We start from the raw sequence: 23707 nt of genomic DNA, 5'->3' as shown, positions 1-23707 counted from the left end.
ATGTTGTTGTACAAAGAATGATTAGCAAGTGATTAACCCCCAACTCCACCCCACTTCACTCCCCACTATCCTCTCTCTCTCTTTTCTTTTTCTGGTCAAATTTCACCATGAATTTAACAACATTATTCTTCACTTCCTTAATTTCCCATTAATCAATCAATCAATTTATCCCAAAAACACCATAAAGAATCTTGAAACCCCTTGTGCTACTTCCATTCCAAGTTTCCATCAACTGGGTCTTCTTCATTTCATTTCACCAACTAATTTCTTCGGTTGTTGAATTTGACGCCTTAAAAGATCACCCAAATGTTCAATTGAGTTGAAATTTGTTGGGAAGAAGATGAATAACAAGAAATTGATTCAATTTCAACTCTTGTGTCTTGGTTTAGGGCTTCTACTGCCTGTTTATGAATCTGTTCAGTCAATTGAAGGTATGTATTGTTAATTCAAGAAACACTCTTCTGTTGTTTATGTAACCTAACCTAATTCTTGAATTTGCAGTTGATGCTTTGAATTCTTTCAAAGAAGGTATTTTTGAGGACCCTTTACTGGTTTTAAGAAACTGGAATGATATTGATGAAGACCCTTGTAACTGGTTTGGTGTCACTTGTTCTGCAAATCTTGTTGTAAAACTGTAAGAACACAAACTTCCATGTTAATATTTAATATTCAATCATATTATTAATTGTTAATTAATTATTGCTAATTTACAGTAACATTTCTGGCTCTTCCATCAAGGGATTCATTGCTGAAGAGCTTTTTCAGCTTTCTTCTTTACAAGAATTGTAAGCTTTCTGTCAACATCTCATAATACTTTCAAAATTATTATTAAAAAATAAAGGATTAATAAATTGTAATTCTTGTAGGATTTTACATGGTAACAAACTCATTGGTACAATTCCTGTGTCAATTGGATCACTAAAGTCCCTCAAGGTTCTAGATTTGGGAAACAATGAGCTTTCCGGGCCGATTCCTGCTGAACTCGGGAATTTGGTCAACATCAGTAAAATGTAAGTCAAGCTTATAATATTATTTGATTTAGTTCAAGTAATGATGACTTATATTGGTACAGAAATCTTGGATCAAACGGGCTCGTGGGTAAATTGCCTTTCAAGCTCGGGAATCTTGAAAACCTTCAAGATCTTCGGTTAGACAGAAATAAGCTGAGTGGGACCATTCCGGGTGCCTATGCTAACGCCTCGGGTGATAGTAAAAAGGGGTTTTGTCGTTTACCGCCCTTGAACTACGCAGATTTTTCATATAATTTTCTCAGTGGTCGCATACCCAAGTGTTTGGAATATCTTCCGAGGTATACATATTCTTTCTTTAGTGACCCGTGGCCCGTTTACTTAATGGGTCGGTTTGGGATGTTTTTAACTCAACATGTCAAGTGGCCCAAATTAAAAAATTTACCAAAAAGTTGAAACATGGTTGAAAGTTGTCTTAAATCTTTAAATACAAGAATTTACAACTGCTTTATCATAATTTTCATATAACAAATTGTCCATGGATCAGCCAGGGTGGGCTCGAGCTCAGCTACTACAAACTGAAACGGGCCTGCTCGGCTCGTTTATCTTAACAAGCTGAAATGTTTAGGTTTAGCTCGGCTCATCAAAAGTTCAAGTCAATTTGAGGCTCGTCGAGCCGGCATGTTTATTTTTCAAATTTTATATATTTTTTAATATTTATACATATTGATATGTATAAGAACTAAAATTAATATTTGTAACATATACATAATGTAGAATTAATATACTCAATTCATAATATATATGTGTGTGTGTTAAAGTTTGGGCTATAATTTTGTATTCTAATTTGTATATGTTACAATTTGGGTTTACTTTTAAATGAACCAAACAAGAATTTTCAATATTAAGAAAATTTTCATTAAAAGGTATAGGGGGCTTAGAGTGTGCGTGCGTGTGTGTGTCTGTGTACGTGCGCTTTAATTTAAACAAGCCAACGAACGAGCCAGATGACGAGCAAGCCACGAGCCGAGCCAAAATTGTCCCGGGTCGGCCCGTTAACATTTACAAACGCACCGATTTCGAGTGAGCCGCAATATGGCGCTTTTTGACCCATTCAACGTGAACTGTTTGTTCCAGTACCCAGTCCACCTAACCTACTTATTTACAGGCCTGTCTTTCGTGGAAACTGCATACACTACAAAGATATTAAACAGCGAGCCCCAGAAAAATGCGGTACGTCTCAATTTTTCATTAGTTTTTATGTTTTGTCATTTAAGAATAATCACTTTGATTTTAATTTCTTAATACAGATGATTTTCCACCTGCAAATAAAGCCCGAGATACAAGAATCCCCACTGCAGAAAAATCCAAGAACCCGGCCCATAATTCCAAGCCCGTTTGGATTCTATCTGTGGAAGTCGTGACGGGTGTGATAGTTGGGTCAGTTGTTCTCACCGCGATTTTCGCGGTTGTTTTTAGATGCAAAAGCAAACCTTATGTTTTGAATATGTGGAATAATTCTACAAGTTACAAAGATCATATGGCGGTTTTTATTGATTCCAACATGTTAAACGGTGTGACAAAATATAGTCGACAAGATCTCGAAGTTGCTTGTGAGGATTTTAGCAACATTATCGGGTCATCGGCCGATAGTTTAGTTTACAAAGGAATTACTAAAGGTGGGCCCGAAATTGCTGTTATTTCTCTTTGCATCAAAGAAGAGCACTGGACCGGCTATCTTGAGCTCTATTATCAGAAAGAGGTATATGTTAATGATAATAACAGATAATATAAAGAAAAAAAGTTTACCTTTTTTATGAAACCGAGTTTATTGTTGTTTTCTTAAATTGTCGTGTTTTTCAGGTTACTGATTTGGCAAGGCTAAATCATGAAAACACGGGGAAGTTGCTCGGGTATTGTATAGATAGTCGTCCGTTTACAAGAATGCTGGTTTTTGAATACACATCGAATGGAACGTTGTATGAGCATCTTCATTGTAAGTATATTTTTTTTCTTTATTTTGTGTATGCAAAACTGGCGAGTTGGGTAATGGGTCAAAACAGGTGTCTTTTGAATGGGCCAGGTTGACCCAAAACACCTTTTGTAGAAAAATACATTTTTTCAATAACAATCTACTTTATTGAATAAAACAACTTATGAGGTTTTATGTTATTTTTATTTTCTTATTTTACATGTTTAACCCATTAGAGATAAAACATAACCCATAGTGGCCTACCGACCCATTCCCAAGTTAATGGCAGGGGTGTAAACGAGCTGAGCCTAAACTTGCCTTAGTTCAAGCTCAGTTCGTTTAGCTAAGGATTGCTCGAGCTCAACTCGTGAGTAATTCACCAAGCTCAAGCTCGGCTCATTATTATTTATAAATTAATTTATATACATTTATAATTATTTATATGTATGTTTATAATTATAAATACAATTCTATATATAACATTATATATATCATTTAGTTATTTTTATCATAATTTTGTTTATAATAATAATAATAATTACTAATTTTATTAATTACGTAAATATATATTTAATGTATTAAATAATGTTTACACAAATAATAGGCTCGTTAAGGCTCTCGAGCGTACTCGAGCTCAGTAAGTGAAGCTCAAGCAACTTATCTTTAGGCTCGGGCTTTGGCTCATTTATTAGACAAGCTTATTTTTAGGCTCTGGCTTAGGCACATTTATTAGACAAGTTTTAGACGATCTTATTTTTAGGGCCGGGTTCGTTTATTAGACAAGCTTAATTTTAGGCCCGGACTCGTTTATTACACAAACTTATTTTTAGGCTCAGACTCAGGCTCGGGCTCAATATTCGAGCTTTAGCGAGCCAATCTCAAGTAGCTCTACATTAGCTTGGCTCATTTACACCCCTAGTTAAGAGCTAGTTGTTGATCTACGGGCTCCACTTATAATTGTGTTATTTTGTTTTATGGACACCTTATTCATTTTATGGCAGACGAAGAAGGATGCAACCTAAGTTGGTCAAGGAGAATGAAGATTATTATAGGCATTGCTAAAGGTTTACAGTATCTTCACACCGAAATTGAGCCACCGTTTACTATATCCGAGTTAAATTCTAGTGCGGTATATCTAACCGAAGATTTTTCTCCAAAGGTATTATACTTTAGTACCACATTTTGATAAATTTTGATACCTGAACCTGATATTATTGAATTTTGTTTTATCTTGCCTTTGTTGAAGTTGGTTGATTTTGAAAGCTGGAAAACTATTATTTCAAGATCAGAAAATAATTCGCGTTCAATCAGCCATGAAGGTGATATTTGTGTTCTTCCAAGCTCGTTTGAAGACCGCAACCTGGATATTCAGGGCAATATTTACTCATTTGGCGTTCTTCTGTTGGAAATCGTTAGCGGACGGCCTTCTTTTTGTAAGGATAAAGGTTGTCTGGTAGATTGGGTAAGAAATTCTTTCTAGTTTTTTAAATATTATGTATTCATATTACCAAGCTGTTAAATGGGTCGTGTTCGTGAGTTAACGAGTGGACGGGTGGCACTAACCTTAAAATCATGACACATGAACCGAGGGCAACAAAGATTTTTGCTGTTGACACAATCGTGTGCCTTGTTGAACATGAAGTTTTTTTTTTTTGCACATATCATCATCATCATCATCATCGTACTCAGTATATCCCACCAATAGCAAAGCTATGGTAGGGTCTGAGGAGGGTAAGATGTAGACAGCCTTACCTCTACCCCATGGGGATAGAGAGGCTGCTTCCGGTGAGACCCCCGGCTCGATAGTAGTTTTGCATCAAGCCTTGGACATATTACATAAGGCACATAGCACTCAATCATCGGGACGCCGGCTGATTGGTGCATGTACCCTTGTCTTTCGACTATCAACGCCACCACATGATGCCTGATTAACCTTCCATCACTTTTAACGTTATTTTCACATAGCACATGATGCCTGATTAACCTTCCATCACTTTTTACGTTATTTTCACAAAATTAGTAAAATAACGTCAAAATTAGTAAAATAACCTTCCATCACATGATGCCTGATTAACCTTAAAATTACTTTTGCACATAGATACTCAAAATTACAAACTTTCAACAAAATATAACCCTGTTTTAAATTTAATGTAATCACTTTTAAACTATAAAACATGATTCTAGTTTATCATTTCTCTTGTAATTTTTGGTGTAAATATCCAATCAGTTTAAGTTATGAAATAAAACATGTATTTTTAATCTTTTTTTAAAATAAGCGGGTCAATCCGCGAACCCACCAGTCCACCACACTAGGTCCACCCAAACACAACCCATTTAACTAAATGTGTTCACGAGTTTGACACAAATTGACCTCTAAATTTTGGCATAGTGTAAGTTCTAAAAAATAAATGGTTCGGCCCGTGAACTGACGAGGTCGACCCGAACACAAACTGTTTAGATAAATGTGTTCGCAGGTTTGACTTGAACCTGTTTAGACTAGACCGAAACATGTGGTTAGTGTCATGTCAGAAATCAAATCTCTATTACATGTCTTTTTTATAAAGAAAAAAATGTTGAATATAAGGTGTTGAAACAGGCGAAAGATTATATTGGAAAGCAAGATGAGATGAGTTCGGTTGTAGATCCTTCACTGAAGTATTTTAACGATGAAGATTTGAGAGTGATATGCGAAGTGGTTGCTACGTGCATTCATTTAAGGCCCCGAGATCACACGTCCATGAAAGACGTGTGCGCCATGTTGGAAAGCAAAATCGACACATCACCTTCATCGGAGATGAAGGCGACTTCATTAGCTTGGGCTGAGCTCATGCTCTCCCCTTGACCCGACCCAAGCTATAGAAACTAGAGTCATTGTAAATTCTTCCCGTTATGTTAGGACCCGCTTAGGATTCCTTTTGTTCTTGATTGTTTGATGAGTTTATGTAGGTTTCTGAAACATAAAGGATATGTTTTTTAGTTGGTAGAACAACAAAGCTCTATTAATCATTGACTTCCATGTTAGAATCTTTGTTGTCGTTAACAAACCTCCCACACATTCATTTCCGACTAATATGCAAAGAAAATGGCTAGTATGTAAGCCCAGTTCAAGTGCATGTTGAATTTTTTCGAGCTAATTACCTTCGAAAGGACGTTTTAATGATACGCAAGTGAAAAGTTGATACACGCATTTGTGGATTCAAGTGCATCATGTATGTATGTTTAAATTCTAATATAACTATTTTTTTATAGTCAACAAATATCTACTAATGATACTTATATAAAACAAAAGAAATGTCTAAACTCTTTATTATTATAGATATTATTTTTGTTTATTAAATTTGACAGGTATTTCATGAACCATCATGTCTCCAATTTTAGCAAGTTTTCTAATATTGGGTTTCTATATCAACCCAAACCAACCTAACTAACAACATATTTTTGGGATTTAGTTTTTCAAATTGAACTCCTCAAATTTTTGATGGAGTAAATAATCAATACAGCTTGGCAAATAGAATAATTATTACAAAATAAATCATCTGCAGAAATAATAAATCAGCTGCATTTCCCTCAAAAAGCAGAACATCCATTGATCTTTTAGCATGGCTTGTTATGTAACCCTGAAATCAGTAATATTATATTTACATGGTTTTAATTACTATATTAAATAATATATTTTCCTAATTCAAGACAAGAATGAGCAGAAAAAAAATTACACTAAGAAAACGTTAATCGCTTCAATTACTATTTGCAGCTTACATTAAGTAATCTAATGAAATTTGTAAATTGTCGGTTTGACATTCGAAGTCAAACTATGCAAAATCAGAAGTTGACTTATGGGAGGTAATTATCTGAGTTAAAAAGAAACAGGAAGCAAACCTAACATCAGTGAATCTTGCTACATTAACTCCTTTCCAACTGGATCAACAGAAAAGCTAATCGATAATTTCTTCTCAGTGATGGGATGAAACGTAGACCTCCAAATCTGCTCAAATTATAGCATCATCAAATGAAATTAGTAAACATCATCATATCAATCTCATAAATTATTTAAACTTCTCATAAACTATGTCATAATATTAGCATAATAACCGTGCAGATATATTATGAAAAGAACGGAATTTACATACATCTTTGTATTCTGAACTGCCCATGAAAATGTCAAACGCATCGGCTGTAAAAAGACCAAAATGATCAGCTACAAAAGACCCTAAGTCAAAAGGTTTGCAAGTCAAAGATATGGGAAAAATCTCACATGATCGGAACCGTATCACTACAGCATGCGTGTAGTCTTTGCTGCCCGAATTAAAGTTTGAGCCTGAAAGTCAAAATAACTAAGATTTCACCCTGAAAGTCACTATTGCATAACCATATATACAGAAGTCACAGGTTGACTTTGAAGATTAACCTTGTGTATAAGAGAACAAGAATATATTGGCAATACCTTTTGTAAACTGGACAATTAATGAAGGAAATTCCATCACTAATTTAGCAAAAGATGTTAACGCATCATCTGCCACGTCACCCAACGAGCTTTCTTTAAATGTAATAAGAAGTATATATTCAACACCAAAGTTGAACTCCTGCAACCAAGGTTTTCATGGTCAACTAAAGTCAAACTAACTTACTTTCAAATTACTTTTAGCAAATATCTAACCTCTCCTTTCCTAAAGATAGGAAGAATATCGTCTTCTACTTCAGATTCATAATCAAAATAAGTTAATTCCTGTGAATATAAACAGATAATATAGTTTATTACAAGTTAAACTTGAATATCAAACAAATAATAATAATAATAATAATAATAATAAATACATAAAACGAAGATACTGAGAGTATTGGTGTTTACATGTTAGGGCGTACATGACAGTAAGGCGTTACATGGTCCTTTAAGACTCCCAGGTAGAACGAGTTCTCATAGAATTTTGCAAGGTCTTCCTTCTTTTGAAAACGCATGAAGACTGCGTGTGTGTAGCCTTCAAGATTTTGAAACGATAAACGGCCTACATGAAAAAGAAAAAAAGAAAAATGAATAAGGATATCTCATGAATATTAACAGTTATAAAAAATACGCATTTAAAGATAAATAACGATAATAAAATTTACCTAACGAGATTGCAAGAATGCCACGCATTTGATACTGGCAGGTGTAGAGAAAATCTAGCATGCCTTTTTCATCCTCATCGGATAAATCCTCCTTTGCTTTAATCAAACATATGTGTTCTACAACACTTCTACAAAAAAAGGAACCAACATACATATTTAAAGGACATCCACCATTTTATAATACTCATAATATCATAGCGAATCAATGAATAACCTCATTGTCTGTGGACTCGTGCTAGGGTTCTGTCCCTCAGAAGACGAGTTTATAGCACCTAGATTTCCAACAAAGAGAAAAATTTAACACTGTAGAACATTGCAACTGATGAAGATCATCAAACACTTATCGTACATTTTGACTATTCAATCAAACAAATTGACTTTACACACACTAGTGGCTTTCTAACTATACACCACTGTGTGAGGTGTACACAAGGTCATATGAGTTTTAATGGTGGCTACCAAAATGTTTGTGCAGGCCATATGAGTTGTTCCTACAAATCATACGGGCTGTAGCCATATAGTCATACTGGCCACTGAGGTGTTATACATGGTCGTATGAGTGTTATACGGACCAAAATGTTTATACGACAGTATGAGCCGGTGCTATTACAAATCATAATGGTTGTTGATGTACCAGACTGACACATAATGTGACAGCGGCCTGACAAAGACCATACGGCCCGTATGACCATTTTTCACTCTCTATGCACACCCTTAAAAAACATATAGATATAGATTTAGTTAGAGTTAGAAGGAAGACGATTGCATTCTTTTTAAAAATTATACAAACAGGGTAACCAACAAGCAAGCAATCTTGATGAAAATAATAATAATAATAATAATAATCTATTCGGGCTTGAATTCGATATATTAATAAGTTTACCCGGATGATTCATTTGCTTCAACCCCGGAAACAATCGCAATCCTGTTTGCGGGAAAACAACTTGGGGGCCTGCAGTAACTCAGATGAGCAAAACCCAATAATAAAAATTGAGAATTTGGGCGAAATTATAAAGATTTATAGTATACCGTAAAGGGGTTTCTTGGAAGAAGCTAGGGTTTTCAAAGGGGTGACATTGTTGGTGAGATGAGAAGAAGAACAGCTGAAAGCGTGTGTCTGCAAATGCATATTATTATTGTTGGTGTGTGTGTGTTTGTAGGATTCAGTTGTGATCATATGAATGAATGAAGATTGAAATTGAAACAAAGTATGAAATTGAGTGGACTGGAATATTTAGAATTGGCGCCTAATTATCTAACTGTAATAACTAATAAATATATCACCAAGTTTAATCCTTTTAGTTCTATCTTTAGGTGGGTAACAATGGTTTAAAAACCACAAATAACAAGGTGAAAAGCTAATGAGTAGGTCTTAATCATAGAAAACCCCCAAAATGTTTATTTTTACCGTTCATATGCTAAAATTTCTAGAATGTTCATGCTTTAAAACCGTCGGCTCTCACCTATTTTTTATAAAGTTGTCCCGTATTTTTAGAAAGTCGTCATCTCTTCTATAAAATCGCCCTATATTTTATAAAGTCGTCCTGTTTTTTTTACAAAGTCAATCCCTTCTTTCATAAAGTCATCTCGTATTAGTATAAAGTCGCCATCTCTTTTATAAAGTTGTCATATATTTTATAGTTGTGCCGTATGTTAAAAGGAACAAGTGACAATCAGTCGTTGTCCTGACAATAAATAAGGTGTGTGGGGGTGGGGAGACTGTATTAATTATGGATATTTTTAGAATTTTAATTGGTCATAGACATTTCTTTGACATGAAAGATAAAAACGGTTTTGATGATGATTTTACTCCCATTTTAATAAAGTAATTGTTACCAACATGACCGAGACCGATCAACCCATTCAAACAACCAAATCAACTAGTCCAATGAGTTGAACAGAGTCTAAGATCTTGATTCGCGATATAAGCGTGATAGAAGAAAATATTAAAGTTATGTAAATTATTAAACATGTGAATGTTCTTTTCTCTCATCTCTACCTATAATCCAATCTCGTTTCTTAGTGTGTATGAATCCTCAGCTGGAATCCTTCACTACATCAATAGAATCAAATGTTTATCATGAATTTCGATTATGTTTTGGTTGTGATTAAATTAAAGATCAGCTCACTATTAAATGTCAAATGCTTACATTTCTAATAGTTATATAATTTTGGTTAAATCAAGTTTTTAACTACTGCAACATATCATAAAATATTAATACTGGATAACTAGTCTAATGTTATTACAACCATTTAGTAATAGTAAACAAAAACTATAGTATTCGTCTATTAGAGGTGTTTCATGATCAAAATACTAATAAAAATGTCAAAAACAAAACCACCACTACTTCTCTTCCTGGATAACAAGTTTACCCTCCACAAACTCACAACACTGGAACCCAACCCCAAGTTGCCTTTGAAGCTTCTTCACCACAAAAACCTCCGACTCCTCGCAAATAGTAACCACTGAACCCTTCCGACCAAGCCGGCCCGTTCTTCCAGCCCGGTGTGCATAGTGAACTGAGTCAGTAGGCAAGTCCACATTAACCACAAGATCACAGTTTGACACATCTAAACCTCTAGCAGACAACTCGTTTGTCACCAAAACCCGAATTTCACCGTTCTTGAATTTCTTCAAGATTGTGGATCTTGAAAGCTTACCAAGATCACCATGCAACTCTTCTGCAACCATCCCGCGAGCTTGCAGCTTATAAACCGCGTCTTTTAACTGTCGGGTGTGATTCATGAACACAATAACGGTTTTTGCATCGAGAGCATGCACACATCTTCTCAAGGTGTCGACTTTATGTTGCATTCTTGAAACACAATAGTAGTGTTTTAAAGATGGTGGAAGACTCTCTAAAACCCCACTACTCTGCTGCGAATCCGAGCTCGGGTTGGGTCCAGGTGACAGGTTAACGGGCCCAGGTGGGCGAGAGACGGATTCAAGCGGGCTCACTTTTTTAGCCTGCACGAGTAACGGGTCTCGACCCCAACTCCTGGCTGCTCTTATTACTGCAAATGGGACTGTTGCAGACACCATGATCGTTTGCCTCTCGACCCGTTTCTTGACTGCAGTTTCTGAGTTTCGGGTCGGGGCCGAATTGGGTTTCTTCCCAACGTGTTCAACTATTCGGTGCATATCTTCACGGAAATTAAAAGATAAAAGCTGATCAATTTCATCTAAAACCAGGAACCGGCATCCGTGTGTGTGAAGCTTCCCCGCTGAGCTAATTTCTGCAATTCTACCGGGTGTTCCGACAACGATAAGGGGCTTATTTTTTCTTAACGCTTCTTCTTGGCGGGACCTGTTTGCACCACCGACAAGTTGTTGAACGAATCTTTTATTTTCGGGCCCGAGAAGCTTCTCAATCTCTCTCACAATCTGCATACCGAGCTCTCGTGAAGGTGCGATAATCACCGCTTCAATATCAGTTTTCTTTCCGGATTCTTTGTTTACGGGTAAGCCCGTTAGTGGGCCCACTTCCGAGAGTATTGGAAGAACATAGGCCAATGTTTTCCCGGACCCTGTGTATGATTGAATCACAACATCATGGTTGTTACGGATTGTCGGGATGGATGCTGACTGGACATCGGTTGGGACATTGAAACCTTCTCTTTCTAGTGCCTCGATTAATAACGGAGGAAGGCCGAGTTCAGAAAACGATTTGGCAGAAAACGGGGCGGATTCGATTTGTACTGGGTTTTCAAAAGCAACGGCTTGTGGTTTGACTTTAACTTTCTTGGTTTTGACTTCTTCGAGTTGATCGTGGATGACTTGAAGAGTAGAAACTGTTTGTCTAACCTTATCTTTCTCAAACCTTGTTGTTGGTTCGTCCTCGTTCTTGAATCCAAGGCTTTTCAGAGTTAACGGGCCATTTGTGCTACCAAACCGGTTCAGTACGTACGCGCTTCTGTGAAATGAAGCGGTTTTTGAAATCTTTGGGAGTTTATTGACGGAGAGTGTATCTCCAATAAGAAAAAGAAAACGGGTTGCTGCTAAAGCTGCCATCTTTCCTGATGATTCTGTTGAGTTTAATGTCTATCGACAATTGCCATTAGCCAAACCTAGAAACGAAGCACGGAATATGTTTAAGATTTTAGCAAGCATACCATCCATAAGGCCAAATATTACAATAAGAATAAAGCCACAAACAATGTTTGAAGCTACAAATTCTATATCCATTATAACTTTCATTGCCAAACAAAGTAATTCTAAATATAAAGTTAACATGATAAAGTAAATATCCATATTTCTTTCTGTATAGTTGTTCATAATTATAGTGTTAATTCCCACATAAATTTTAATTACAAAATGAATCTTTTAACCAGAATTTTAGTGTTAATATGATTATTATTATTATTATTGAATCATACATACAATCCCCAAATTCTCTTCTACCAGAGAATTACAAAAAAAACAACACTAAATACATACATACATACATACATACATACATACATACGATTAAACAACAATTGGCGACAAATGAAGCCTAATAAACAACAATTACACTTACACCTACCTTTATAATAATAATAAGATAATTTCAAAACCCTAACCACTTACCTAAGTAAGCAGCAGCAGCCTCCGGAACGATTTACAGACAACCGGCGGCGAGATGAGATAGATAGAATGAATATGAATGAAGAAGGGAGTGTAACAAAAGCAATACACAAAAGGGTATTATTATTATTATTATTATTATTATATATGTTTATTATTTTATTTTTTTTATATAATTATAAATCTATGGTTCTGGTGCTTTGAAAAACAAGGTGTCGTCAAGTTTACCCATCAACTTGTTTAACTACTCGTGTTAAACAAGCGATTCAGGTTAAGCTGGTTGAACCTATTTAGACGCACTTTTTGACCCCTCCTATAATCTTAACCAATTTAAAACAGCCTTAACTCGTTTGATTTTATGTCAAGTCATTCGTATTAACATGTCGTTTCATAAATTGCGAACTCTATTTGATTTAATCTCTCTTTATTCAACATAAAACGTGTTTTTTTACTTTTTTTATTATTTTTTATTAAAAACTTAACTCCATACATTATAACGCTTCTCAACCATCAACTTAACAAAAAGTGTCAAAATCACATCAGAAAACATAATGTAATATTGATAAACAAAACTGACTGTAATAACAAATTAGTATCATAACATGTATTATTTAAGCAGATACATTATTGCTCCTCACTTTCCGTTCCTATTTGAATTACATTTGACACAGATCCATCTCATACGACGACTGAAACCCGTAAGGTCTTGACCGAACTAATATGCAGCTAGTCATATCAAATGGCAACAACAAAGTCCGGACCATCCATCCTGTGGTTCAACTTCAACCTGAACCATATCCCAAAAGCCAAAACCAAAAACATAACACAGCATACCCATGAAAGCATGCATGACCTTCAAAACTAACCAAATTGTTTGTCCAAAAAATCACGAATCACAATAACCAGAGTTCCATTTAGCAGCAGCCTCTGGTTAAAAGTAAGTCTTGCTCAGGGACAGGTAGTTACGCGGGTTCAAACATGGATCCGCAAACCTGCATAAAAAGCAATATTTAAAAAAATATTTATATAAAACTTTCTTATTTTCAGAAAAAGTACCTAGTTTTCACATTTAGCACCACCATGTTGGTATCTCTGACAACATCCTTCAGAGGCATTAAGGAAGGAATATGAGCTATTGCCTTAGACGGAAGCTGGAGTGTCGGGTGAAAGATAACTCTACCTTTCTTCGTCACCAAATCATGGAATATTAAATAGCCCTTTCCACAAGCCATCACCACCTCCCCATTATTCCTACAAATTATGGGCATGAAAGAAAAGTCACGCCCGTAAACGTCCCACACGGTGATGTCGATCACAAACGCTTTAGTCCACGAGTCTTCGACGCCATGCTCCTTCATCGTCCAAACTTCAAACTTTGTTTCCGTTGTATGGTTATCAAATATCGAAAGAAAGCCGTCATGCAGAACCATGTTCACCTTGTCGGGTGAACTTGCATGGGCCTTGGTCATGTGGGCGGGGCCCGGAATCTTCCCAAATTGCCGCGTTAAAAAGTTAAATGAAACGATGAGAACATGAACATTCTCATCAGCACAAAGCCAATGAGTAGTGTAATTCAGGTAACACGGAGAGTATATTGAACGGGGGCAAAAAGGTAAAGTAACAATAGGTTCCCAAGCATCAGAACCCCATGGAAGATACTCTCCCATTGTATCATCTTCAGAATAAACAGGATCTGAATCATCGGAATCATCACGAAAATCAAGATCAGGATCAGAATCATAATCTGGGCCAAAACGATACACACGGTGAAAACCACGGAAAATGTTAAACCGATTCGTTGCTGGACAGTAAGAAAACGCACACCTCACGTTTCTAGAAAGAATGGTTGTATCAGGAAGCATTATATACTCGCCTGTAACGGGATTGCATACCACACACCGGTGAATCTCATCATCCATGTTCCATTTTTCCAAAAGTACCAACCCGTTACATGAATGTGTAACTTCAAAGCCGTGTAACGGGAGGTTAAAACTTGGCTTGATTTCAACAAGTTCAGCAAAGGGTGGGTTTGCATCAGAATTCATGTCAATCAAGTGAAAACGTAAACGCAGTGGAGAATGAATCATCAATGCAGATTCTGATGCTGCAAAGAGAGTTTGTGCAAAATTTGAATCGGGTTTAATGAGATTGAAAAGTGATTTGGAAACACTGAAGCACGAAATTAGAGATGCCAATGGAAGCTTCATGATAATAGATTCCAAATTGAAATCTGGAAGCTCAATAATGGATCGCTTATCGGCTGCCATTGTTTTTGGCGATGTGGCGGCGGGGGATTATGGGATTTTAGGGTTAAAATGTAGGTTAAACTGCAAATCCACTACTTGATGATGTTCAGGTGATTCGGGTAGGTTGCATATATACAGAAGGGTGATATCTAATGCATTAATGGGACATTGATTCAACCATAAAACAGACGGAAAAGAAAAAATGAAAATTATTATGTGTTTATCATAAATATTTTTCTATAATAAAGGAAATATATTTGCTCTTAACTCATTTCTTGGTATATTTGGCTAGAATGACATCCAAATTATATTTATTTCGAGAAAAAATAGCTTCAAACTCCTTTAGTTCAAGATATTTGATCCATTTAACTTTTAAGAGTCAAATCTATCAAGGATTATTATCATGTATCTTAACAGATTGAACAAGGAACTGTATATTGATTGTGTGTAGAACGTTACGCAAAGGCTTTATATATAGAGTTTGATATTATACTTGAATACCTTATGGGCTAAGATAATTATAACTTAGTACATAACTAGTCTAATATGTTCACACCATAAAATCAGAGGTGAAACTGCACCCTAGGTAATCAAAGGCCCAAGGCACACTCAAAACACAAAGGGCTTACCTAGTGCAAAAAAGGAAAAAAAAACAAAAAAAAAAACGCACGTGCAATGGCCCGGGAGCAAGATAGCTCAATAATAAAAATGATAAAACAAATAAAGTATGCAGGCTTAAAAATTAATACTGCTCCCCAAATACTGACATAATATTAATTAAAACCATCCACTTAATAGTTAGCAATTCAAAGCATCCAACTAATACTATAAACTAAAAAAAATAAAATATAAGTAAATATATAGTGCATTAATTCTAGCCTACAAACACTAATCATGTAAATAAGCCTAAAAAATAAAACTAATAGTAATAAAAAAAGCTCATAACAAAAGAAAAGACGATTTTTAACAAAAGAAGGAAAAAGTGAGATGACGGATATTCAAGAGATCCGGAGACATGGCCACTATGCCCACTACTGGTGTACGGCCCTTGCAGATAACGTAGCACATGCTAAGCCCCGACAAATAAAAACAATGCTCAAGACAAAAATAATACTAAGGCTAAAACTAACTTTAATATGACATGCGCAAGAAGAAAGAGAAGCAAAGCCGTGTGCGTTGAAGGAAAAAAACAAAATGTCGTTTGTGATGAAGAAAGAAGAGGAAAGCGGTTAAAACTGAACTACGAATATCACGTGATCACCTATCATGCGCTTAATGATGACATCAACTTACGTGTGTTCGAGACGTAATGAAGACTTACCTGAGAGAGCCCCAATGCGCTCCTGGTTTGCACTTCACTACATAAAGTGCACCAACACCATAAGAGGTTCTAACCCTGTAAGTTTAGCGAATATGTCGGCAAGAGCTTTAATTCAGAGTCATTAGTGGAACAACATGTTCACAGTTTGCGAGCAACCCATGAGATAAAGTTAGCATCCAAATAGATAGTAAATCCCCTTGTAGACCAACAAGCATCTCGACAATCGGCCCAACCAGCATCCACCAATACTAGAAAGATAACGTAGAATCTTATATCCCATTATAAGGACATGCGAACTAATCTAATTATAAACTCGAAACATAGACATGGAAAACAAGAACATTTTGGACTTTAGCTTTCAAAAAGAACCTAGTACTTGTACTAGTTAGAGCAAAACTATTACAAGTTTTAAGTATAACGATCCTAATGAATGCTATAGTCAAGTATAATGTACAAAGTTTTTCATTCTTTATTGCATATTAGTATTGTTGTTATAAGATTAAACACATAGCATTTTCGTAACAACCCATCCCGCATGGATAGAAGAGTGGGGATGAGTTTTAGAAATGGGATTCGATAACAATTATTCAGCACGGACACAATATGATAGGTTTACTCAATATACGAGACAGACTTAAGTTGTTAGCTACCAGCAACTTCCACTATTGAATAAAGTTGAGATTACAAGGTTTGGGGTGTTACATATTGTATCACATTTAAGAGTTTCTCGGGTGTGGTGAGTAGAACTCATGTAACTCCTAGAGTATTTTGATTCGGGAAATAAAGACTTGACGAGGACATAACATGTTTAAGTTGGGAATGTGTATCAACCAAGCCTGAAGCCGGGCATGGACTAAAGGGTGAGATGAGGTTTTAACTATAAAGTAACGGAGTTTGTAACAACTCATTTACCAAAGATAGAAGATGATAAGTTAAACCCTTATAAGCCATAAGTCAAGGGAAACTAAAAACTCCCATCATGGTATTAATGTTGATCCAAAAGTTATTAGGCAATTAACTCTTCGGGTGTTGATTCTAACTTCTAAGTGTATAGGCCAAATGAGGAATCAATGTTTAAGTGGGGTGTTTGTAATAAATAAACTTGTCCCGCACTCATACGTGAAGTCGTAAATAGAATGAGGATTAACGAGTTAGTTTATATACAGATCATAAATAAGTAGAAGTTTGAACATCTCACAATCTATAAGTTGTGAGCTAACAATGACCTCCCCCATTGAATTAGGTTGAGATTAATATAGCATATCACTTTAGCATTTAGGTGTCATAACTGAGACCTATGAAAATATACATTTGTTATATAAGAATTTAGCATTATATGCTACATATGTGTTTAAAAAATTAGTAATATTGTTATATAATTGGAAATATCTTCTCATTATTTCCTTCCAATATCTATACCGCCAAAACAAGTTTTGAATGTTAAAAATCTGCTCAATTATAGCCCCTAAAGAAGCTAGAGCAATGCCTAACTGAAAGAAATCCAACGGTAATGTGTTTCATAAAGGCCTTTGACCTCTAATTAAACATCTACATATCTGGTGAAACCTAGAGTCAAATCACATAAACGGTGCTTATACAGATAACATCGCCAGCACATGTGAATTATGAACAAAGAAGGTAACTTACATGCTCTGTACCACTTTATTTAAAAGGATGCAACATAGGTACCCTAAAAGCACCATGCCTATTTCTTTATCAGGTTATCAAGACAATTGATATTCTCCAAAGGTTCCATAGAAATATGCAATATTACATGTTCACTACAGCATATATAGAGTGAGAGATGCATAATTTCATACCACCTGATAACGATACAGAGACCTGCACGTTCAAGAAAATCTTGCTAACATAATAATGTAGGATACAAGAGTAAAATAGTGTTTATTTCGTGCTCTCAACTCATAATAATACACTTAACACTACCATTAATGATGTGTATACTAGTTTAACTGTTATATATTCTGTATTATTATTCTTAGAGCATGTTATAACAATTAATCCAACAATATCATTGACTAGTTGTGAAGTAAGAATATGAGGCAGCTTACAGATAGAAATTGCGTCTTCATATTCTAAAGTTAGGGTTTCTGAGTTTATCAATTTCAGATTCACTTCAAGTATTGAACAGAACAGAACAGAACAGATGCAGAGAGAAAACATACCTAACTACCTGAGAGAGAGAGAGAGAGAGAGAAAGAAAGAAACAGAGTGTAGCAACCAAATTTGGGGGTTTTCAAATTATTATTATTTATTTATATCTACTTGTGTTAGCTCATATTTAACAAACAACTGTATTAATTTTCATGCTTTGGTGTCCCATTTTGCGTGGTGTGGCTTGGTGCGTATTTGGGTTAAAACTAAATCAAAAACCAAAACTTCGGTTTTTGAATTTGTTAAACCGTTCGGTTTTGTTTTCTCAGTTTCGATTTTTGTCATTTGAGTTTCAAAATTTTCGGGGAAAAAAAAGGTTGCCGAAAATAATGAATTTAGGTTTAAATAATTTTGTTAATTATTAATTAATTGACTATTATACATTTGGTCAAAAGTATTTGTGTTGCATATTTATTAATAACTCATATAAATTACTTAAAATAAAAAAAAAACATAAAAATAAAAATCTAGAAATTTGGTTCGGTTCGGGTTTTTCGGTTTTTATTACATGCAAAACCGTTTTTACATAAACATAAAACAAACTGTCGGTTTTTGTTTTGGTTTGGATTTTTCAGTTATTTTGGTTTTCGGATTGTTTTTTTTTTCGTTTTTTTCACACCCCTACACGTGATTGGATCACATGTCACGTGGCGGTTCATTTTTTTATTATTTTATATTATTCCTTTTTTTTAATTATTTATGTTTTTTCAAGATTTGTATGTTATTTTATTGGACCAGTTGAATTCGCGAAGGCACAGTTTTCTTTTTGGTATTATCATTAGGCCCTTCAACTTATAAGATTGATAATTTGGATACAATGTTGTTGTTCTTTGTTCTTGTCAAAAGGGTCAAGTTGGGTTCGGTTGACTCGTAAACACCTTGTGTCCATGTTTAATAAATAGTTTATGCATATTATGGGCGACTCTTAATTTTATTTCTCTCTCTTTAACCCATTAAGGATAAACATATCTCAAATTCACATCTGAAAACTTTACACGTAATTTACTTAATCCCGTCATTTTCAAACTTACTATTATAACATCTCCTTATTAAAGTCTAGTTATTATTACTTTCGTATAATCCAATCCAAAAGCCTCATTTTAGTTTGAATTGATATTTAGCTTCTTTGACTTCAGAAGTCAAACTTATATCGTCTTTCTGTCAATTTGTCGCTCCATTTGTTTGCAAAATTTTTAATAAATTTTTTATTTTCTCTATATGTTCTAGTGTGAAAAAGACCGCTTAGATACGGTGCACAGTGGTGAAAATCAACTTTATTGCCGCGACTGTAACTTTAAGATAGTTTAACATTGCTTATCTTGTTCATGAACTTCAGTTCATAAAAAAACAACTGGGATTTATTGAATGATCAAGATTTAAAATAAAAAATATATATAAAAAAACACGGTTAATTAAAAACGAGTTAGAATTAATTTTAAGCTAAGCTTTTAGGATTGTATTAATATGCTAATGGAAGGATTTCTAATGTGGTCTAGAATCCAGTTATGCTATAGAATGTTGACAAGCATATGTGTGCAGAATTGCAAAGAAAAATTAAAAGACTGCAGAATCCAAATCAAAACAGTGTTATTAACTAAAAAATAATGTCTCAAAAGATCTAAGTTCTGACCAAACAGGATCACAAATTCACCATCTCTTCTGCATCCAGTCCTGAACAAACAAAGCAACAAGATAGACAAATAACAATATTCTCATCATTGTGCAGAATCATTAGAACAATTAATATGGTGTGCAGAAATGCAAAGAAAGATTAAAAGACTGCAGAATCTAAATTAAATTAATGTTATGAACTACAAACCAGGAAAAAAAAAGAACAATCATACAAAAGGCATGAAATTTCAGAAACGTGCGTACCGTCAAGTCATGTTCAGCAGCCACTCATGGTATTAATTCCGCTTTCAGTTGAACTATAGGACGACGTGTATAATGTATACAAACATACATATTTTCATCATCTTCTAATTGTGGCCACAGTCCAATAGCATTCATGTACATCAGCTTATAACCACCGAGAGGCAATTTAAACACCGTCGCAACTTCTTTATGCATGTATTCACACGTTGAATCCACAACTTTAGGAGATAATTGTGCGTTTCGATCCTTGTACATCGCTTTAAACATCAACACCTATCATCCTCATCCTCGTGATTCTTATAGGGAAAAGCAGCAGTGGAAGCGCAGGATAATATTGTCAAATAACTATCGTCATCTTGGTTTCTCTTTCTCTTCATTAATTTTGGCGAAGCCTGCAAGCTGCACAGCGCACTAAACAGCAATCAGTTAAAAGAGAAAGTATTTTATGATGATGAACTAAACTTAAAACATGTAAAGAAAATAAAACTATTTTAACTTTTGACAAATATTTAAAAACGATTGAAAGCTAAAAGTGAACCAAATTAAGCGTTAGTGTTTGTCTTTGTAGATACAAGTCTATAGTTAGCACGTTTTTTGAATGGTACAACTGTGTATATGTTAGTTCTGTTAAAAGAAAAAAAGTTTGTAATTGGCATAAGACAGAAATCACACATACTCATCAATGGCAAAGTTTAAACAATAACATAATATAAAATCAATCCAAACCAAACTCAGAACATACTGCAATTGATCCCTAGAAAGTAAAACTGAATCAGAAAAAAAGGCAACATTACTTTGAGGAGACGCAGTCTTAGTCCGAACTAGAGACCTCAGGCGGCCAAAAAGGGATTCTTTTCGATGTCTTGTCGGGTTATGATCATGCGTTGACCCTTGGAGCTATTGCCTCCAGCAATGCTACAATGTATAGGGATAGACATGCACAACACGCTGAAACATTAGAAGAAGAAATCAAGAAATCATAGGAAGAAGGAGATACACTTACAACCCTCACATTATACTATTATTACAATTGACCCCTCCCTCTACTATTTACTACATAAAGCTATGTGCTGCGCCATGTGCCGACCAGTCATCAAATAATGGTTTTGTTTTAGGGATGTAATGGTTTTGTAGCCCCTCCTTGCCAAGTCATTTTTTTTATTATTTTCTTCTTATTATTAATTAAAGAAATAAAAACCCATTAAATTAAATAAATATTATTAATTAAACAAATAAAAACCCATTAAATTAAATAAATATTATTACTTAAACAAAGAAAAAACCATTAAATTAAATAAATAAATAAAAATACATTAAAATTAAAAAAGAAATACATAACAAAAAAAACATAAAACTAATATCCATAATATTCGTACATTTTTTAAACTCGTTGTTGTTCCAATAATACGGCATCTTCGTTTAACCCAGCCGCTTTAAGGGATCGTAGTCTTTACTCATTTGCCGCAATTCCAACACAACAGCAAGTTTTTCGTGGTGTTTGTTGGTTTCTTTCATGGTAGCGGTAAGTTCCACGGTATGGGTTTCGAAATGACCGAACACATCGTTTAGATGTTCGACTTCTTCGCTGGCCTCCACATTGAATCGTGACAACAAAGAACCCTCCGCTTTTTTCGTATTCTTTTTTCTTGCTTTCCCTCGGGGTCGAGCCAACTCATGTACTTCGTCTTCGTCGTCGTCTAAATTAACCGCGTCATGTTCGTCAACTAAGTTGAAGTTACGAACATCGGAATGTGTTGTTGTTGTGCTCGGATTTGTCGAAGGCGATGTCCTCGACTTTTTTGAAGCTCGGGATGATGCGTCGGCTCGTCGAGCGACCGGAACGGTGGGTCCCTCATTCCATTTTGGGCAAACCTTGAGTTTTCCCCCAACAACTTAAATGCTTAAACGCTTTCCCGGTTCGCCCTTCGGTTTGCCCTTGAGTTCGAAAGTCGCCTAACGCTTTAGATCGGATGTCGGCGTCGTTTTGCCCGCTACGCCAACCGCGATCACGCAAGCGGTCGTATATCCCGGCAAATTTTTGGCATTCAGAATTAACGACCTTCCAATGGGCTTGAACCGTTTCTTTATCCCGGTATTCTTCCGGTTTACCCGTTAGCACGAGCCAAGCTTCAACTACTTTCCTCCAAAATATTCCGACGGCTTGAAAATTAGCTACAAATTAAAATTATTTTTCACAATTAATATAAATTTTTAATAAACACTAAATAAAGTTATATAAATACTTAATATTAAAAAACTTACCAACGTCGGGATCCTCCGAAATGGCTAGTTCCTCATCCTTCGTACATTGCTTGTATGGATCACGTGGGACCATCGGCTCCCCTGGTTTCTTCTTTTTGTGTTTACGGGTCTTCTTTTGGCTTGAACTGGAGGCCTGTGTCGTTTGAGTCTTCGGAACCGTCATCAGCTTCGACTTCGGTTGGCTAGACCTGAACACCGGCATAGGGTTTTGAGGGCTGAGGAAGTTGGCGTACATGTTTAAGTTCGGGTCGGGAAAAGGATACATATCGTTTAGGTTCGGTTGGTTTTAGGAGCTCGGGAACCATTGAATGTTTACGATCGGTTGGTTCGGTTGGTTTTGCAAACCAAGGTATTGGTCGAAAGGAGGGAATGGTTGGTTCGGTTGTCTCTAGGATTCATTTTTGTATGTTTTTTGAAGAAAATTGTGTATTTTTTGTATGGAATAGAGATGTGTGTGTGTGCGTATTGTTTTGTTCTGTTTTTTAGACCGTTTGACAACGGTCCAATATTTAAATAATAATAAAAAACGGCGACAAAAACTTACCCCCCCCCCCCCAATCGCCCATATTATCGCCGGGGGGGGGGGGGGCTGTGTTCACCAAAAATATCGTCCGCGTCACCTACTATTATCACCCCACTACGAGCAGCCTAATTGAGAGAGGGTCGGGTGAGATGTGAGTGGAGAGGGAGGAAAGAGAATAGATTTTGGTGTACCAAGTGTCATTTGAGCACTCAAAAACATTCACAAAAACATCATCTATTGGTATTGTTGGAATAAAATTTATGTATCATTTAGTTGCGAAAAAACATTTTTTTACCAATATACGGGTGATGAAAAAATATTTATCAAAATGAATTATTTAAAAACAATTTATCAAAATAACTATTTATTTCAAAATACTCAAGAAATTATTCTTTAGCTTATTTAACAACATTCTTTAATGAAAAAATTACAAATTTTGTTCTTTTGAATTACATAGATTATGAAATGGGTCTTTTTTCAAAAATAGTTTCACTTTTTGTCCTTTATTTGGATGTTTGCCATGGTATTTGTCCTTTAAGCTAACCACTGTTAAGTTATCCCATTAAACAGACCCATGTGCATAAAACGTGATGGGTATAATTGTCTTTTCCCCTGCCCCTTTTCTTTCATCCTCCTTGTTGAACTTCACACTCTTACAAATAATTTACCACTTTCCCCAACCAAGTCACAAAGCTTGA

At 35.4% G+C, this 23707-nt stretch overlaps 4 protein-coding genes across 4 annotated transcripts; 1 reads left to right on the top strand and 3 right to left on the bottom strand.

The window, feature by feature from the left end:
* Positions 1-304: 304 nt before the first annotated feature.
* On the top strand, positions 305-5909 carry LOC143619364 (putative LRR receptor-like serine/threonine-protein kinase At1g63430). Its single transcript, XM_077091312.1, has 11 exons — positions 305-431; positions 502-634; positions 714-785; positions 867-1010; positions 1073-1309; positions 2137-2201; positions 2279-2730; positions 2832-2964; positions 3942-4099; positions 4187-4402; positions 5537-5909. Exons 1-11 carry the CDS (start codon positions 341-343, stop codon positions 5780-5782), a joined length of 1947 nt encoding a protein of 648 aa, XP_076947427.1. The 5' UTR covers positions 305-340; the 3' UTR covers positions 5783-5909.
* A 534-nt stretch (positions 5910-6443) lies between these two features.
* On the bottom strand, positions 6444-9172 carry LOC143619236 (stress-response A/B barrel domain-containing protein UP3-like). Its single transcript, XM_077091211.1, has 11 exons — positions 9073-9172; positions 8927-8995; positions 8258-8315; positions 8044-8171; positions 7801-7940; positions 7595-7663; positions 7382-7520; positions 7193-7255; positions 7068-7111; positions 6817-6922; positions 6444-6557 (listed from the first exon to the last, which is right to left on the bottom strand). Exons 1-10 carry the CDS (start codon positions 9170-9172, stop codon positions 6836-6838), a joined length of 897 nt encoding a protein of 298 aa, XP_076947326.1. The 3' UTR covers positions 6444-6557; positions 6817-6835.
* A 1081-nt stretch (positions 9173-10253) lies between these two features.
* On the bottom strand, positions 10254-12629 carry LOC143619363 (DEAD-box ATP-dependent RNA helicase 47, mitochondrial-like). Its single transcript, XM_077091311.1, has 2 exons — positions 12614-12629; positions 10254-12111 (listed from the first exon to the last, which is right to left on the bottom strand). Exon 2 carries the CDS (start codon positions 12053-12055, stop codon positions 10388-10390), a length of 1668 nt encoding a protein of 555 aa, XP_076947426.1. The 5' UTR covers positions 12056-12111; positions 12614-12629; the 3' UTR covers positions 10254-10387.
* Positions 12630-13496: 867 nt separating this feature from the next.
* Positions 13497-15875, bottom strand: LOC143619361 (F-box protein At3g07870-like). The gene is made up of 2 exons (XM_077091310.1): positions 13667-15875; positions 13497-13602 (listed from the first exon to the last, which is right to left on the bottom strand). Exons 1-2 carry the CDS (start codon positions 14875-14877, stop codon positions 13542-13544), a joined length of 1272 nt encoding a protein of 423 aa, XP_076947425.1. The 5' UTR covers positions 14878-15875; the 3' UTR covers positions 13497-13541.
* Positions 15876-23707: the final 7832 nt, after the last annotated feature.

This window comes from Bidens hawaiensis, unplaced genomic scaffold, assembly GCF_021521415.1.
Source record: "Bidens hawaiensis isolate Kalapana, Puna unplaced genomic scaffold, B.hawaiensis_p1.1 tig00002423_1, whole genome shotgun sequence".
NCBI classification, from domain to species: Eukaryota; Viridiplantae; Streptophyta; class Magnoliopsida; order Asterales; family Asteraceae; genus Bidens; species Bidens hawaiensis.
This window is presented reverse-complemented; position numbering and strand designations above follow the sequence as displayed.